Below are 19,010 nucleotides of genomic sequence, written 5' to 3'. Positions count from 1 at the left end.
ATAATCTTCAAGAAACACACTAAAGGTTCAATGTCAAATGCAAGAAATAAAATTCAGTCAGATATGAGAGAGTCTAACATTGCCATGAGCAAAACGAGAACAAGGTGAAAGCAGGAGCGTTGCTCATCGTCTTCAATTCCATCTCCCGCATTCCCCGTGTTTTCCCTGGATTTCTAACATTGGCAGGAGCACGCTGCAAAAATGAAAAGTATTCAGGTTGAGGTTTTGCCAACGTAGCTCGGCGGATGGCAGAGCGGCATGTAACGTCTTGAAGCCGCTAGTGGAACTTCGCTGCTCTGGCATTTCATCTTGCCTTTACGAACAGCTGTTGGCTGCTCAAATGACCTATGCTTTCCAAGTCTAGCACCTGCAAGCGGCCAGTAGAGTGTTGCTGCTCTGGCCTTTCATCTTAACGCAACGAGCAGTTGTCGACTGTTCAAATGGCTCGTGATTTTGGCGTGTAGCGCCTGCAAGTACCCAGGAAAGTTTTGCTGCTCTGGGCTTTCATCTTACCCCAGCGAGCAGCTGTCAGCTGCTGAAATGGCCGCTGCTTTCAAAGCGACGCCCAGAAAGTCGGCCAGCACACCTCAGGCGGGTTCTACTATAGGCTATGTTGCGACATCTGCTGCCCCCAGTGGTGCGATTATCAGCGGAGAGCGCGAGCAAAAAGCGCGGCCCCTTCAGGCACTCAGCGGAACCGAATGCCTTCTGTGTGGGCGGTTTCTGGTCACATCCAGGGCTCTACGGAAACCCAGCTGGTCGGGAAAAGAGAAAGCGGGAAATACCTAGCATTGACCAATCGTTGAAAGTAAAAGATGTTTCGGTCCCGCTACGGAGGCGTTGTTCATAATGAAGGCAGTAAAATGAAGGTTGGTAACGTGTGCATGATGTGAAGCAAGCATTGGGTGTATATCGGGGCCAGGTTGCCGCACTTGCGATTGAGTGTTTCTGCCGTCGTCTGGATATGAAGGGTTTCCAGGTAGAGCCTTGCTGTCTCGTCCTTCTTTTCCAATTTTCTTCGCACTGTCCCTGTGGATGCCATGGCCTGTGGACGCTGCGTGTTCAACTAGCGCGTTTCTGGCCGCGTGATTGCTGTTGACATCATAGTTGTGCTGTTTTAATCCACGCCCACTCTGTATAGGTTACCGAAGATTCACAGTGCAGACGTCCCGATGCGCCAAATCGTAGATTTCACCGGCTCGCCTCTGCACGAACTCTCGATATGCTTTCATCGCACTATCTCCCCTTTGGCCGGCAGAAGTGAAACGCACGTTCAGAACTCGTACGACTTCTCTGAAAAAGTTGGCGACACTGTTCTTGATGAAGACAAAATATTGGTGTACTTCGAATTGAAATTGCTTTTCACGAGCGCGCCAACACACCTCATTGTTACATTGCACCGATGCACTCGAATCAGACACAACTCTCCCAGAAAGAACAGTAATCGACGTTCCAGACCTCAGCAGATTACTGTAATTCTATGTGGGCCAAAAGAAGCTCCAGTAGAACCTCTTTAACCAGGTGCATGGAACGGTGATGGGTGCTTTGATTTAAGTCACCGCAGCGAAATTGAAAATTGAGTTTCTAGAGTCTCGCGTCCTCTTCAGCTTGACACCACGTCCAAGGATGTTCTTTAGGAACATGGATGTTTGCTTCTCTGTGATTAGAAAAAAGGGATTTGAGTGCATTTCTTTTGTGTCTCAATAGCATAGAACCGGCCATCCAGATCAGGGCAGAGCAGGAACATGGCGGTGGTCTTGCCCCTTCCAGACACTCTGGGAAAAGGCAACGGTGACAGAATGTAGTTCAGCATATTCAGAAATGGCACATGCGCCGGCATGTACCTCCACTTTAGTTCCTTGCGCCCGTCTTGTTGCAATAAGTTGTCGGTGGTCGCCTCACTTGTACGCCGTGCAGAAAACCTCCGCTCAACCCTAGGGACCGAACGGCTGATCTGGCTACCACAGGCCGTGACATGGTTCGTTTATCCAAACTGTCGAAAGTCGCTTAACTCATCCGGCGTCACAAGTGACAAAAAAAGTAGAAAAGGATTCCGTTAGCACATGTCCCCGGCGTAACCAAAAGCCTGTCTGAAAACTTTCGGTAGTACGATGTCGACGTACCACATGACTCTACTCGTAACATCAGACACGCAATTTTGATGCTGAAAGAGAAGCTCACGGAAGAGAAGTTCCCGGGTTTCGTGTACAGGAATTCTTGCGCTGAGGATCGGTGAAACACGTGCGGATCGGTGAAACAGGTGATTTCAGAGAAAATTATTAAACAGCATGACTATGATACCAACAGTGAACACGTGGCAACAAACGCATCAGCTGAACACGCAGATTCCACGGGCGATGACATTGACTGGAACAGCGCGAAGATAATTGGAAAAGAAAAGAACAACACGGCAAGGCTTTACGTGGTATCCCTTAAGAGCAAGACGACGCACAATCTAAACTAAGGCAATCTGCTCCCTAGTTATATATCCGATGCTTTTTTTAACATCATGCAGTGTGTATAACCAAACTTGACTTCATCCCCTTCACTGTGAACAAGGCTGCCGTGGTGGGGTCGAAACGCCTTTTTTTTCAACGATTCTTGAGCACACAATACTTTCCACCAAGGTTTCTTATTAATAAACGGGAACGACACGCAGCGCCCCATGGTCATCTGTTCCAAAACAATCTGATTTTCACACTTGCAAAGGAAAAGCGGGTCGACATCCAGTCTTTGCGCCTGGGAAGATAAGGCCCCTAAATATATTATTTTCGAGTTCCTTCTCTCACGCACTGCAAAAGCAAAAGTGAACCAGCATAACTTATTGACACCGTATCAGCTAGCAATGCTGATAATTTTAGTATTTCAAATGTTGGGCAGAAATTGAAATTGACATAAATTTTAGAGAATTCACATGCCAAAACTTTGATCCTATTAAGGAGCACGTCGTAGCGGGGACTCGGGAATAATTTTGAACCCTTGGGATTCCTTTGTGTGCACTAATCCACTATGCGTGGGAGTTACTTCATTTTGCTCTCATGTGAGTGTGATCAACACTGCCGGGAATTCAACCCGCGACCTTGTGCTTACCAGCGGAGCTCCACAGCCACTAAAGCACCGTGGCGGTAAAAAAAAAACACCAAAGAAACAAGGCCAGTTAAGAAGGTATAGAATTATAAGTACCTCATCTACGAAAACTAACACTTGGTGAATGGAAATGTTACACACGTCAATAACTGTAAGAGCATCAAAAGCTGAGCTAGTAGGCATAAATTTATTGTGTATAAATAGCACAAAGTAAAACCTACATGGGCAAGAAGGAACAAGGCAAGACTGTGGCGCTTTCCGCGCACCGCCGCTTGTTCCAGTTATGTCCTAAGACAGAAGAGGCTATGGAAATGGTTCGGGTAAGCGTACTCTCACACGATTGATAACGGAAGCTTGTCATATTATCAGATTGGGTGATGAAAGTGTAGTCCCGGCTTCGGTCATGTTAGCCATCTAAAGAAGTGGCCTTACTTAATACGTCAGTCTTTCTGCTTATTATTTTTTGTCTGATAGTGATGCTCTCCGGCCCCTATATTTGCGCACGACAAAAAAAAAGTTCGTCGATATTCAGCGCCTTCTCGTGTCCCTCCTTCGTCTTGTACGTGTCTCCTTGCGCTGTTTACATGCGATTTCACCAAGGACAGCAACGCATGTGTGTTCTTGCCTCACTGTCTAACGTTTCGCGCTTTCGCGCAAGATATTCTACAACTATCCCGATAGCTTGCGTTACTCAGTTTCATAGAACTACGTTGGTGCTGACTTTCGGGCACACATACCTGGCACCCGCCGTGGTTGCTCAGTGGCTATGGGGTTGGGCTGCTGCGCACGAGGTCGCGGGATCGAATCCCGGCCAGGGCGGGCGCATTTCGTTCGGGGCGAAATGCGAAAACACCCGTGTACTTACGTATAGGTGCACGTTGAAGAACACCAGGTTGTCAAAATTTCCGGAGTCCTCTACTACGGCGTGCCTCATAATCAGAAAGTGGTTTTGGTACGTAAAAACCCATAATTTTTTTTAACACATACCGCTCACACAAATTCCTCCTAGGCAAAGAACCACCGAAATGCAATAACTGAGGAGATATTCTATGTGCTGTTCATTTTTTATGCCTTATTCGGAACTAATGCGAGAACGAAAAAAAATTTTTTTAGCACTGGTACAGAAAATTCGGTATTTTAGTGGGAACTTTTATTCGGAGACCTAAGGGAAATAGAGCTTGTCGAGGTTACGAAGGTGTAAAATAAATGAAAATCTTACACAGGCTTCAAGATCATAATGGTCCCTCAGAAATAAGTAGATTATTTTAAAATAATCTTTTAATTTTGTTTTAGCCTAAGCGTTCCCCTTAGCGCTGACCTTAAATGCTTTGTTTTTGCGCCACAATACTCGCTAGAACAGCATAAACGGCACTATAGTGAAGTTGTGGTGTCTTACTTGTATAATAAAGTAGCATGGCTGTTCGATCAAAGTTATTTCCTGGAGAAACATACCCCTTGAACTCGACAGTCTTGCTCTCTCTAGAAAATAATAATGGGATATTGTAAGGAAAAACTGAAATGAACAGACACTGCATAAGACGCCTGATATCCATGTGTGAAAGACTCACTTTGTGCTTGAGATGTAGTGAGATCTTCGAAAATATGTGTAACTTCCAGTGTCATTTTCCTTGACGTCTACCAGACAAGAAAGGTCAGATTGTGCAGTTTCCGCTGTAATAACCGTCCATATTGGCTCTGTTGTGTTCCAAAACTGCGGGAAAACCGATCGCAGAGATCCATGTACCGCTACTATATTAAGCAAATCACTGAATGCATTTTTCAAATATGTAATTAACCTAAGTAGGAAACACACATTACAGTAAGTATGTACGTTTGCTGGCGCAAGCTAACCCAATAGAAGAGCACAAATTAACTTGACAAGTATAGGGGACAGGTAAATGCCGAAATATCGTAGATAAGTACAGATATCACATTACTTGCAGCCGTTTGGCGCTATGCATCTACAAGTTTGCGACAAAATGTAATGCCACTATATTCAATATCTGTCCAGAGGCCGTTATTAAAACAGAAAGTGATTGCATTGTGTACTAAATACATATTATTTCAAAAGCAGCGACACTGGGCCACCTTTGGCGTTGGCACACAGGCCCTATTTTTTCAGGCGAGTGCTTAGTATTATACAGGGTGATCATTTTTTAGTGTTACCGAATTTGTGAAACGACACTCCTGCAAAGAAAATATTTCTAGTCCTTGAGCACGATTATTCAGACAGGTTAACATTACTTATTCTACATATTCAACTAATCACCAGAAATTCACTAAATATTTCCTTCGTTGATTACGGCACACATGGCAATTTATGAATTCTAACCACGCCAGTTTTGAGACGTGCGCCATGATGCTGGCGGTAAAAATGCACTGTTCCACTGAATTTTTGAACAAAACACTATTTTCTGCGTTGAAGCACGAAAGCAACCGGAACGCCCATTTATTCGGTCCCTCACATTCGAAAATAATACTTCAAAACCAGTGCCGTCCTCAAAATTCATTTGTTCCGAATAAAGTCCAAGGGCGACAAACCCGTTGCCACGCGCCGTATGCTGTATGTCCGAGTGAAAGCGCGTGTGGGTGAGCTGGTGAACGCGGTTCAATCTCGCGTGCGCGACAGAGAAACGCGGGCCGGAAGCGTGTCCTCTTCTGGCTCCCACGTGTCAAGGTGGTCAGGCAAGGGAAGAGGGGCGTTCTTCTCCGGCGACTGCTAGCGTGCGTCGATGTCCTCCTTGCCCGCCGCCTCGCACAGAGTGGAGACAACCGGGGAGTCCACTACGGCGTTGCGCATGCGAATAGCGGACGCCGTAGTAGATGCCTTCGGCGGACGCCGCAGGGACACGTTGCCGGCTCTTGTGTGTTTTGAAAGGAACTTGCGACGTGGCGAAAGTGCGCGCCCGCGCGGGCCTCATCTTCAAAGCGATGTGCAAGATTTGCAGAGTGCGAGTAGTTCCGGTAGCTTCGTATCCGCTCGGGTTTCAACGTTTTGTTCTCGTTGGCGCGAAAGAAGCACAAAGGTCAATTCGCTCGCTGCTGCAGGGATTCCTCACTCCAGCATTTTGACAGCGCGTTTCCCCGCTCATCGAGCGAGATGTGTTCATGTTTGCCTGTGTGCGCGTGACACCGTGCTCGTTAATTTAGTTAAAGCACGTTGGGACGTAGAATGACGGGACGTAGGAAGGGATGTATGGAGGTAGAATGAAGCAGACACAGAAAGACAGCGCTGTCTCTGTGTGCTTCTTCCTGCGTCCTCGTTCAGTAGCGCTGACACAGTTTGTCATTGTTAATTTAGTCAGTAAGCGAATGTTTGCAAGTCTTTAAGGCCCCTAAAACTGCTATCGTTACTTCGTAGAGCTATCTCATAATTTGTTATCGCAATCGGTGCTTCTCTTTTCTTTTTCATGGTTCGTTTCGATCCAAAATCTCCTTATAGACCTAGAGCCTATTACCATGGCACAGCCCCTGCCGATTATGTTCCCTTAATAGAGCCAACAGAGAGGGTGACGAAAAACAGCCCCATGATGTAAGCAACCCCGCAGTGCACTACAAGATAGCAATAAACTGCTCCGAACGTGTAGCGTTCGCATCAGAGCTGCTGCAAACAAAATTTCAGGCCAGGGGTCACCATAGCGTCTTCTCTCCGCTTTCCTTTTTTCGTGCACCTCACCTTCAAGGCCAATTGCTCTAGATTGCAACTGCGACTAAGACCATCCGTGCAAAGTTGTGTTTCCTTTCTTGGAACCAGTATTTATGGGCAAGGCTCACCATGATGTCTTGTTTTCGCGTTTGTTCCTTTGGGCATCACACCTTCAAAGTCGATCGCAGGAAATCGCAGCTCTGACTAAGAGCAGCTGTGCAATCCAAATAAACGATCCCATAGGAGCTGCTACACAAACAGAAAAATGCGCCTGGTTCGCGATCTGTTCGAAGAGATGTGGCAGGAAACGTGGCGAGAGGCATATACTTGCCGCCGAAGAGATAATCTTACCAACCACCTTTCCAAAAATACCCGACGTCATGGCTGGAAAACGGCGCACGCGACTTTCCCTACGCGCATGTTTTTCGTTAAAATACCCTTATCCGCAATTTAAGGTACGGGTATAATTAAACAAACAAGTGTTAAATTAAGTATTCAGATACGAAGATGGTCTTTGTTCTGAGCTTTCCAATGTTTGACGTTTTCTAAAAATCACGCAAAACGTGCATTCGTGTAGCCGCCTTTGATAGCTATTATCACACCTTGTATAAACTTGGTTAGGTTTTGCAAGTACCAGAGAGGAAACTCTATAACCACATAAGGTTTTATTGCGATAGCCATTAAATGGAACCTCCAGGCGCATTTCTGCCATCGGTGTCGCAGTCCTTATAAAGTCATAAGCGCCTTATAAAGTGTCTTCACGCGCCGTAGGCTGTGTGCGCGAGTGAGGGCAAGCCGGCAGTTCACGGCTCAATTTCGCGCAGGCCTTAGTGGAAAGCGGGTAGGAAGCACGCCGCCTTCCGTTGTGGGGGGTGGTGGCGGGTGGCGGGCGGCGGGCGGCGTTCTACTCCAGCCGGCCCAGGCGGCCGAACTGCTTTATCTTGAAAGCCATCTGCGACGGGCACAGAGTCCGCGCGGCGCTCTGTTTTCGCCGCTTCGTTCGCACTGGTGCCAGTGGCAGCACGAAGGTTGTGACCGTCGTTGTCGCCGTTGCGGGGATGGTCGCCCTACGGCCGTGTGCCCTGTGCGGCGTTCATACTTAGTCGCTGCTGCTAGAGCCTTTCCCCCCTTACCGCCGGCGCCAGCTGGGCGTGACGCTGCAAGGAAAGAAATTGCCTCGACACCGCATCAACCAGCGTTGGCAAATAGAAAGAGCCCGCAGATCGAGCAGCCACAACACGCCATGTTCGCTGGCCTCCTCGACTGAAAAAGAAGACTGTGCTATTGATGACGTGGCTGATCGCAACACGCCATGTTCACTGGCCTCCCAAGCAGCGAAGGACGCGCATGCTGTAGCGGATAGCGCCTCCACTTCGACTGCTACTATCAGCCCTCTTGATCGCACTGTGGTTTTAAATATGGCTAAAACCTCTGACCCTGTGACTTCTATGCTTGGTACAGCCGCGAAATATGCTTTGGCTTCACCGCCTCAGTTAGGTCACTTACCACGCCGCGTCTGATTGGTGGCTCTTCTGCAATAACCACGGCGCCGTGGCGTCCGAATGGGCGTCCGGCTACCGAAGTTGTTGGCGGCGATAACATTGATCCCCCAACCCAACGGCTACCAAGATCGTCATGAGAAAACAGCCTTCATATTATATTTGCAAGCTGTTTGTTGCATATTTGCATATTAAGGAGCTACAGCGGAAAACTTCCTATGGTATTAGGGTATTACTAAATGGTAGATGTTACTTTGACTTGACTACATTGGTCACCTTATATTGTGCATTTATTCACAGTCATGTAAAATATTGTATTGCTTAATTTCTGGCGTCAAAGATATCATTGCGAGCTTTCTTCCCTCGAACATGTACAGAATCAAGCCATTCGCATTCTCACCTGGAGCAACCGACGTTGACATGTTGCTGATCTGTACCGGGAACTGCACATATTGAATATTGACAATCTAATCAAATTTAACGTCTGCACATTTGCTTACCAAGCAGTTAAGGACAATAACCTTCTCAAATGTGTTCTTATCCGACAGCTAATTCAAATATTACGTGCTCTTCCTGCAATTACAATTTCATATTCACTAAGGTACGAACTTACTATGGTTCACAAAGAGTGGCATTTCTTTTAAGCAAACTTTGGAATTCTTTGCTTTTTAACATTAGGTGTGCTTTTCTATATGGTCATTCAAACATCAGATTCGCAATTTCATGTTTAACCTATAGTACCGTTAACTCAATATGTATTTTAAAACAGATCTTCAACTCTGTGGTTTTTAATACTCTTTGCTTCATTTCCTACTTCAGCTTAAGCCTTATCCCTATTGTTTCATATTTTTCATTGTATTATTCTTTTGCTGTATTATGTATTTGCATTTGTATTTGCATAACTCGCTGCTTTTTTTGCTGTTAAGTAGTATAGATGTTTTTTAACTTTATAAAAGGTCCCCCTACAGTGTTTACACTATGGGACCTTTTTCTGTACTAAATATCAATATTTTTCTACCTGCACTATGTATTCAATAAACTTCAAACTTCAACTTCAATTCCAGCTTCTGAGTTGACAGTAGCGTTGTACTCTCGCCAAGTATTGATGGATTGGACGTAGAGATTACGGTCCCAAAAAACGTAAAGCGCGCCAACGCGTCAGCCGCTGGCTCGGACGACACCTCGGATCGCCGCGCCAAGTTACAGCGACCAGAGAAACCTCGACCTTCCTTGGCAGGGTGGACGTGTGCTTTGTGACTTGTGTAGCTCATAACCCCAGCACTTGTTCCTACGGCGCCGACTTGAACGGCATGACCAGGTCCGTTTAATGACATATATATAGATATGGCTGACAGCCTGAATACTTTTTCATTAAATGCACAGGAGTTCCGAAGTCCTATAAAACAAGCCGAAATTATCAGCGTGGCCCGCGCCAGAAATTGTGACATTTCGTGTTTGCAACAACTCTGTTTTCTCCGTTGGACTTGTTCTTGCTGGAAACGCACTTTCAACCTAGTCCGTTTTTTCTCTTTCGCTACATCACGCTCTAGAGGAGCCGGTATTATTATTTTCAATGGAGCTCTCTTGCGAGATCGTCACGTTGTTCATGATGGACCATGGCGGATATTGGCATTTAATTTCGTACTATCTTCATTTAGATCACGGATTTTGTGCATGTATGGACATGTGCAGGCCACTAAGTCCAATAATTTTTTTCATGACCTGGACGCGTGTTTGCTGAACGGTCGTCACGCGGTGCTTGTTGGGAATTTAAATTGTGCTTTCGACACGCGAGCAGTTTGCGAGGCCCGTGCTGAGGTCGCCATGATTGGAACGCGTGAGAGTTGGGTAGCCTGATGCAGCACTTTCCGTAGCTGGATGCATATCGACTTTTTTATGGTTCTTCATCCGTCTGGACGTGGGGGCCCGGCTCGTTGTCAAGCATGTTAGACCGTGCCTGTGTGCCAAACAATTTTGCTCAGTATGTCACCCGTTCTGATGTGATAACTTAACCTTCATCTCCTGTTTGCGTTTCCCACCGCAGACCAGTTATACTTGAAATTTGCTTCCCGGCTTCTACATCAGAAAAACATTGGCGTCTGGACAACTGCGTTCTACATGAGATCGCTCCTTGCGCTCTTGTTGATAAAGATTCTCGCTCGCCTCTCTTTCTTGATCTGACCCAGAGTCATGAAATGCGCTGAAGGTGCAGTGGCGTCTGCATTGTTCAGTTGGAGGACCTTCACTTAGACGACGTTTGTCAGAACTGGCGGATAATGCCACGATTGCCCTTCGGGTCAATCAACTGACTCCGCTGATGCGGTCATGGCAGCCTGAGCTAGCAACGGGTCATCGCAGCGTCGCCTATGTCATTTTCTGCTTTGCGATGCAGACGTAGTCCTTGTGCACATCCTGAAGTTCCGCGCTTTGCAAGAAACTCGCTTTTTTATACAGCCGAATGAATTCGGTTCGGCGGTCCCAAGAGTACTTCCTGTTACGTTGCCTTGGCGCGTATGACGATGCAAATAGATCCTGGTTCTCAAGGATCGCGTACGGTGCTTAATGGGCGGCCTCAGGTTCCACCTGAGATAGCTGACCATCTGTGTGCAGGACGATCAGCTGGTGAGGTCAAGGCAGAATTAACGTCCATAAAGCGGCTGGGCGGGTCACCCATTTAGTTTTATTTAACGTTCTGGGAAGATATTGTTGCCACTTTCATATGTGTTATCAGACGCTGCTTTGAGAACTTTGATTTCCCGGATAGTTTTCGCGACGGCCGCATGGTACTCATACCTAAGCACGATCCATCATCAGTTCATCCGGAAGAATTGAGGCCAATCACGCTTCCCAATGTTGACTACAATATCTTCACAGTTGTCACTGAACCCTTGGGAAGCCTTATGCCTTCATTAATCCCGGTCCCTGGCAGATAGATAGACTCTTGTTTGTTACGCGTGACAATATGACGGTGCTCATAGACCTCTACTCGTGCGGTCTCCCATTGCCTGGTAGCAGTGTTGGGAAGGTGACAACTTTCGCCGATGACATCACATTGTATCTCAGGAATGAAGAAAGTTTATCCAAAAGCCTTCGAATTTTCACTGAGTGGGGAAATATTTCAGGTGCTGCGGTAAGTTTTTAGAAAGGTCGTTATTTGTTCATTAGTTCCCCACACATGCGCCTAAGCCCCCTTTTCCATCTTCAAATGAACGATTCTCTACGTATTTTAGGCCTTGATTACACCCATGATGGCATATCAGACTCTGCGTGGCTCTCAATTCTTGAAGTTGTAATGCGAATTATTCAGGATGTTCAAGAGTATGATTTCTCTTTATTAGAAAGAAGGTACTTAACACAGTCGGTGTTTTGCTGCCGTGTTTGGTAGGTTTGTCACGTTGTACAGCTACCATTACGGGCTACTAGGTCATTGGAGTCCCTTCTGAGTTCCTCCTGGTCAGGCAGTACAGAACTGGTCTGTCCGGCGGCGTTTCGGCAACCAGGCTCTCGCGATGGGTCCGCGTTGCCAACCGTGTGTGTGCGCTTCCGGCTGCTTTGTCTGCGTCTTTGGTCCGCCTACTGCAACGTTATTAGTGTCCCGCGTGTAAACACGCCTGCTATTTCTTTGGTACAAAAATTCGTTACATGCTATCAGGCGTACACTTAAATCGTGAACCACAAGTATTGAACGCTCCTGCATTTTACTCTTCGGCCGTGGCATTTCATCTCCACGTACAACAGGTATGTCCTAATGTAGACGTTCTCGAAAACTGCGTTGTGGACACAATGTCAGCCTTACAGCTTCCTATAGTTCCCCCAGCGCGCCGCGCACGCTCCAATAGTGTGCCATGGGGTGCGATAATGGTGTCATTTCTGCCTGGCCACCTACGCGACTTCATGTGGCGTCTAGGGTGGCAAGTGCTCCCAACGCGGGACAGACTAGAGCGGTGGGGCTTAGTCCCATCTTCGCTGTGTTCAGTTTGCCCCCTTCAAGAATACAACAGGCATATGCAGCTGCCATGCGTCATTGCTAGGGTGTATTGAAGGGCCTAGAATGCTGGTTTTAGTGGCCTTGGAGTTAACCGGTTTATTACATCTGGTAGCTGTTCACGTGACAGCTTCGTGCGACATTTATTTGCTGCGGGGGCCTTTTGTCTGTGGTTTAACAGGTGGGAGGCAGTTGACGTGGGACATCGTCATCGCGCTCTGTTACCACTTTTGGAGCGGCTCTACTTTGAGCTACTGTCATTTCTTTCAGAGGAGATGTTCTTTCTTCGGGAAGAGGAGTTCCTTCGGCAGTGGTCATTCCATTTCCTGTCAGTGGCTGAGCGACGCGTATGGCTTAATTTTCGTCCAGGCTAGTTCTTGAACCCAGGCCACCAAAAGTATCCACTGAATGTACATGTATGTAGGTACCCGTGATTTCTCTGTGCTATCGCATGAATGCACGTCTTTGTATATACACATCTCCTATCATCGTTACAAATCTACGTAAAGTCACCTCATCATTGTGCATAACCATTGTGTACACTGTACATATTGAACATCATTTTGTGTAATGTGACAATTAGTTTATGTGTAACTGTGCGTTTCCGTAGGTCTGTATGGCTATATGTTAGTGAGTGTGGACTCGTACACTTCTGTCAAAACGTGCCATGTACACAATGCTTATTACTTTGTATATGTTATCGACCTGGTAGATTTGTGCCGCCATTGTGACTCAGTGTCTTTATCGTTTTTTGTTGAAATTAACTTTTTCTAAAACGCCGGACGCTAGACGCCGACGTCGCATTCACTGCGACGCGCGGCCCTTCACTCTGTCGCGTTAAAACCTATACCCAAAGCCTTCACAGCTACATAAAAAACAATTCTGATTACGTCAGAAGTGGTACCGCAAGTGTTGTAGCAAGTCAGGCACATAGAAATTAATATGAACTATAACAGAGGAAACTCTGACGCTAGTACCTGTCAAGCACTACGAGCAAGCTGTTCATTTATTCAGGAATTGGCGAGTAGTGCATGAACTGCTGAAAATAATGAGTTTGTTGCTTCAAAAGATATTCATTAAAGTGAATTTTCTGAAGAAACGTTTCTTGCAGCATTATTTTCCTTCATTTTGACTTGGTTGGCATCGATATACTGTTTAGAAAACGTCACTAATGTTAAGAACGCTTTACCATTACTAACATCTCGTGTCTTTAACATATTCTTTTGATGCATTGCGAACGTGCACTGTTATTTAGGATAAATACGTGCCCAAATGATTCTACATAACTATGTGCTCTAAAATGCAATGTGAAAGTTTTTTTGTGAAGATCACCCGTCAGCTATAACAAAGATCTGTGAGTGCAGCTTTGCATATTTATGAAGTCCTTAAAAATATAAGAAAACAATATGCAGATCGTACGCACTGTGGGAATCGATCTTACGCGAAGCATGTTGCGCGGTATCTCGCTGTAAAACTTCGTTAGAGCTTTGCGAAGCGTTGACAGATGAACCACTTTGTATATTTAAGGCGTGCGATTGTGTGTGACAACTACAGTGAGATGCCGACGACGAGAATGTATGACGGCACTGGAATGACGGTGACGGTACCACAACGTTTTGTGTGTTTAGGCAAAGAAGCGTTACAACCAGTTCCGCTATGACCTGGACAGATTGCATCGCCTGTCCAATATTGCTACACGCCTATTACGTGTTTCTTTCGGATGCTGTGCACGAGCGCCCCGACGAAGACCTACTTCTCTCGAGTCTCAAGCTGTCGGCTGAAATGACGAGCGCTGCATTTGTTTTACAGCGAAGCTCTTTATTGCTAATGTTTCGTGAAATTTTCATGTGCGCGAGCAAAAACTATCGTCATAAGCAATCTCGTTCGTCGTTCTCTTTTTCCACAACTAGCTCCGTTGCTGTTCACCATGCCAGCGCACCCATACTGCCCCTCCCTTTGTGAAGGCGCTGATGGCACTGGCCCACTGCCAGTCGGTGCGGTAATTTTTGCCTCAAGTTCATTGCCTCAATACGTCGCGAAATGAATACACGAATGTTCACCACGAATGTCTATAACGAATGCAGAACACGAATGAGCACTTAGCATTTCGCCCACAGCGAAATGCTATCGCCGTGGCCGGGCCTCGATCGCGCTATCTCAAGCTTAGGAATGCATAGAATTGCCGGTTGTTTCAGCGAGTACTTAATTTTTTTTATAAGTGTCCTGTGGCAGATAGCACAATTCTAGTTCACGAGCTGGTCTGCTCTAGAAGGCGGACATTACTTTCCCTAAAAATTGAAATGCGTATTCGGCGTAATAAAGAAATTGAATAAATAAATTTTTAGCTAATTATCTTATAGCCCATATGGTAATTTACAAATTCTAGCGATGGAGCTCGGGAGGGGGCTCTACTTAGAAGTAATTCTAAGGGTGACATCGCTTTCGAGACATTACTTCCAGAACTTTGTGGAGAAACGCATTACAGCTTCAGTTAGTTTCTTAAGAAAACGTCGTTTAATGCATTCAAGCACAAACGTAAGTGGAATGCCAACGCATTTCTCTGCAAAGTTTGGAAACCAATATCTCGAAAGTGGTGTCGTCATTGCAAGTGGATCCGCCTTGCGAACTCCACGGCCAGAATTTGTAAATTGCTGTATGACCCATAAGGTAATTAGTTAAAAAATTTAGTATTGAATTTTGGTAATTATTCGATTATGAACATCGACATTTTGCGAAAGTTCACCTTTTGGAGTACACCAACTCATAAACTGGAATCGTTCTATCTGCCACAGGCAACTTTTGAGAGATACCTTGAGCGCTTATCAGTTATTCTTCAAGTCTTGCGCAAGGCTGAGCTCAAAATAAATTGATCGAAGTATCGCCTTGGTCATCGGAAGATTACAGTGCTGGGCCACCTCGTCGACGCTTCCGCTATTCAAGCAGACGCAGAGAAAATTGGTGGTTCCACGTCTTTTCCTTTACCTCAGGATGTCAGAGAAGTCCGAAGTTTTGTACGACTATGCTCCTGCTTTCGGAAATTCGTGAAAGATTTGGCAGCGATTGCCCGACCACTTACTATTCCTCTGAATAAGGATGGGCCGTTTATGTGGGGTCCTGCTCAAGTTGCCCCTTTTGCCCACCTGACCATCAATCACACCACGCCACCTCTACTGGCTCACTTGCACCTTTCATATTCCTGAGAGGTCCGTACCGATGGCGGGGGCATGGTGTCGGAGCCGACATAGCCAATCGCCAAGGAGGAACAGAGGTTATTGCGTACGCTAGCCGCCTGCTCACAGCAGCGGACCGCAACTATTAGAGTATAGAGCGTTAATGCCTGGCTCTCGTCTGGGCGGCTTCCAAAGTCCACCTCTATTTGTATGGCACGTACTTATGTGTAATGACGCGCCATAACATGCTCTACTGCATTTCGTCACTCAAGGATACTACCGGCCGGCTTGGTCGGTAGACTCAGCGGCTACAATAACATTCCTATATAGTTGTGTACAGGTCGTGCAGCCCACATCAAGACGCAGATTGTTTGTCACGATATTGATTGGATGAGCCATCCGTAGTCTCTGACACCGATATGGAATCATAGTTTTTTTTCCCGTTTCGCAAATGCTCTACGTTTCCGACGAGCAACGCCGTGATTCCACTTTGAGCGCCATCGTTGATCGCTTCGAGTCGTCATTTTAGGATTCACCCCTTCACTTGTTTCACCTCTGGGATGGTGTATCGTACCGCCACAATGTTTCTCTCGATGGTCCTGCCCTATTCCTCGGCATTCCTAAGTACTTCTGGTCACATGTTTTCCGTGAACTTCACGACTTATCAAACGGCGGTCACCTCTGTGTCTGCTTCACTTACGCCTGGATTCGCTTATGCTTCTTTTGGCCAGGCTTTGCCCGCTCCCTCGGAAAATACGTTGTGGTGTGTGAAAAATGCCAGCGCCAAAAAACAGCAATGACGCTCCAAGTCGGGTGCTTTCAACCACTCGGCATCCCGTCGGAGCCCTTCTTTCGCGTTCGCTTGGACTTACTTGGCCGTTTGCCTCTGTCAACGTTTGGCAACAAAGGGGTCGCTGTGGTGACAGATTGTGCCACGCGCTACGCAAGCACCAGGGCGCTTCCAACAAACTGCCCCACACATGTCGCTGATTTTTTTACACGACGTCATTTTACAACATGAAGCTCCTCGCAAATTGCTTACTGTCCGTGGGCGGAAATCCCTTCCAAATAAAATCACCGACATCTTGCACTTCTGCTCGACGACGCCCAAGCTGACTACGTTTTACCTTCCATAAACTAATGGTCTCACGGGGCGCCTGAATCGAACGCAGACAGACATGCTTGCAAAGCATGTCTCGTCTGACCATACTGACCTTGAAGTACCCTATGTGACATTTGCATATATTTCCTCGCACCACGACACTGCCTGTTATTCCCCCCGTTGTTTACGCTGTTCGGCCGAGAGCCAACATTGCCATTGGACACATCCCTTCCATCTGCTGCAGCAGAGGCCAGCGAACATGCACTTGAGGCGATCACCAGGGCCGCCCGAACGCGCGCAATTGCCCCCGCTCGCCTCGTGACTTCCCAAGAGAACCAAAAGTGTTTGTATGTTCGAGAACACAGCGATGAGCGCATTTTGCCCAGATCTCTATTACTGCATTGGTCCCCGTGCCGTCACGTTGGGCTGTCGTAAAAGCTCCTGTGTAGGTACAGAGGTGCATACCGAATGCTGCGTGCCGTGAATTCAGCCCCAGCCATTGCCAGCGCCTCATCTGCCCCACATCGAACGAAGCAGGCTTACTTGATCTATTTTCTCGATTACATACTGTTACTTTCTTATAATATTGCGCTTGTGGCAAAAAGCAGAAATTCTTGTAAACAATACTATCTCTCAACACTTAGAAAAGCCGGAAGGATTGACACTCGTCGACAGTAGAGATACCTTGTATGCTGCTTATTCGATGTTGCGGTAATGCACGTACAGCCTTCATTATTGAGGGGAAAACGGCTGTAGAATTGAAAGAATAATATTGTTACGGTAGAAAAAGAGAAAAAGGTCGTCGACGGTGAAGACGACGAAGTTGCGACAGCCTCTCGGGATTCTCGGCTGCTGTTTATATACACCTTGTAAATACACCGTGTAAAAAGTTTTATAGCCGTGACATGTTCCTAGAGGTGCTCGGTACGTGTCTTCGCCATGGAGCTCCGCAGCGGCCGTATCACCCAGCCTAGGACCATGCTTCCAGTGGAAGGCACGGCATCTGCAGGTGCAATGCCGACTACGCATACCCAGTACGTTGCTCTACCTCAGCCGCATAACCCCGGCAAGTGCGCCGGCCTCGATGGTTTTCACGTAGAAGAATGTTTGAAGACATGAGCGCGTCAGCAAGTTGAGCAGGTGGGATCCGGCCATAACACCGGCCAATGTCTTGTTCAAACTCGACGGAACACTGCGAACGTAGTTTTACACCCACGAACAAGAGCTAACCAGCTGGGACTTGTTAAAAAAAAAGCTGTCCGACGTTTTTGGCAATCCGACCGGTCGACAACTAGCCGCCAAGCAACAACTCGCTACGCGTTCCCAAACTGCTACCGAGTCGTATGTCTCCTACACTCAGGACGTCCTAGCCCTCTGTTATAAGATCGACACGTCCATGCCAGAGGCGAACAAGGTTGGACACATTACCAAAGGCACCGCGGACGACGCATTCAACCGTCCCGTCTTCAGAAACTTATCGGCTGTCGACGCCATCATGAAGGAATGCCGCCGTTTCGAGCTGGCGAAGAGTCACTGTATACACAGCTTCCAAATACTGCAGCGACCTCTTCCTGTACCGACCCCACCGAACAATTTATTTCGCCACCACCAAGCGAAAAGTTAACCCGAAATATATGCCGCGAACTTGAAGCGGCGTTTCCTGCCTCGCCTCAACAGATGTCTTCGAACAACACTGCTGAGTCGCTGATCCACTCCGTGGTTCGCCAGGAAATCGTTAGTATGGGTCTACCCAGCGCCTGTTCCTTGAGTCACCCTGACACCCGCCCTGCTCCTATGCCTCGCTCCTATCGCAGTCCATCTGACATTGTCCATTATCGCTACACTACCAGGAATCCCTCGGACTGGCGTACACCTCACGACAGCCCGATATGTTTCTGCTGCGGCCGAATCGGTCACGTTTCTCATCACTGCCGGAGATGTTGGCCGTCCCGTCCTCAAAACACCTTCCGGAATTGAAGTTCTCAGCGAAGTTCCTCACCCCGTCGCTTCTACGACGCTTCCGACGCTACTATCTCGACTCGCCGCTAAGCTCGCTCGCCGTCGCCTCAACGTCGCCAGCCACGTTCGTCCCAGCTTCACCGCTCGCCGTCGCCGACCTACCCATGACCGTTGCAGCAGGAATACTACGCAATGCGACATCTCGAGGTGGTGCTGCAATGTCGGATTCGCTGCAAAATCCTCCATTGACGCGCTTTACAAGACTGCCTTCTTGATGTCCAAGTTGATGGCACATCCGTCACAGCCCTCCTAGATACCGGAGCACACATATCAATTATGACCAGGCGCTTACGCCGCCTTTTAAAGAAAATTTTTAGCCCTGCCGTTATTCGGTTCGTACGAATCGCCGACGGCAGGACGGTAACCGTGGTCAGAATGTGTACTGCACGTGAGATCATTTCCGGCCGCCGTGCTGTCGTCCTTTTCACTGTACTTGACCAATGCCCCCATGACCTCATCCTAGGCCTAGACTTCCTCTACTGGACGTTCCTCCAACACCACA

General features: G+C 47.2%; 1 protein-coding gene across 3 annotated transcripts in view; it reads right to left on the bottom strand.

Moving 5' to 3' along the window:
• LOC142587466 (uncharacterized) overlaps window positions 1-19,010 on the bottom strand; it is a 55,654-nt gene that overhangs the window by 14,886 nt on the left and 21,758 nt on the right. For all 3 annotated transcript variants that reach the window (XM_075698510.1, XM_075698509.1, XM_075698508.1), the window contains exons 2-3: window positions 4,656-4,798; window positions 4,484-4,566 (exon numbers count right to left, since the gene is read on the bottom strand). In XM_075698510.1, the coding sequence (XP_075554625.1) occupies window positions 4,484-4,566; window positions 4,656-4,710 (138 nt within the window). In that variant the 5' untranslated portion in view covers window positions 4,711-4,798. The remainder of the gene's footprint in view (window positions 1-4,483; window positions 4,567-4,655; window positions 4,799-19,010) is intronic.

Source organism: Dermacentor variabilis, chromosome 7 (genome assembly GCF_050947875.1).
Source record: "Dermacentor variabilis isolate Ectoservices chromosome 7, ASM5094787v1, whole genome shotgun sequence".
Taxonomy (NCBI): domain Eukaryota; kingdom Metazoa; phylum Arthropoda; class Arachnida; order Ixodida; family Ixodidae; genus Dermacentor; species Dermacentor variabilis.
The sequence above is the reverse complement of the archived record's forward strand: the minus strand, read 5'-3'. Positions and strand labels throughout refer to the sequence as shown.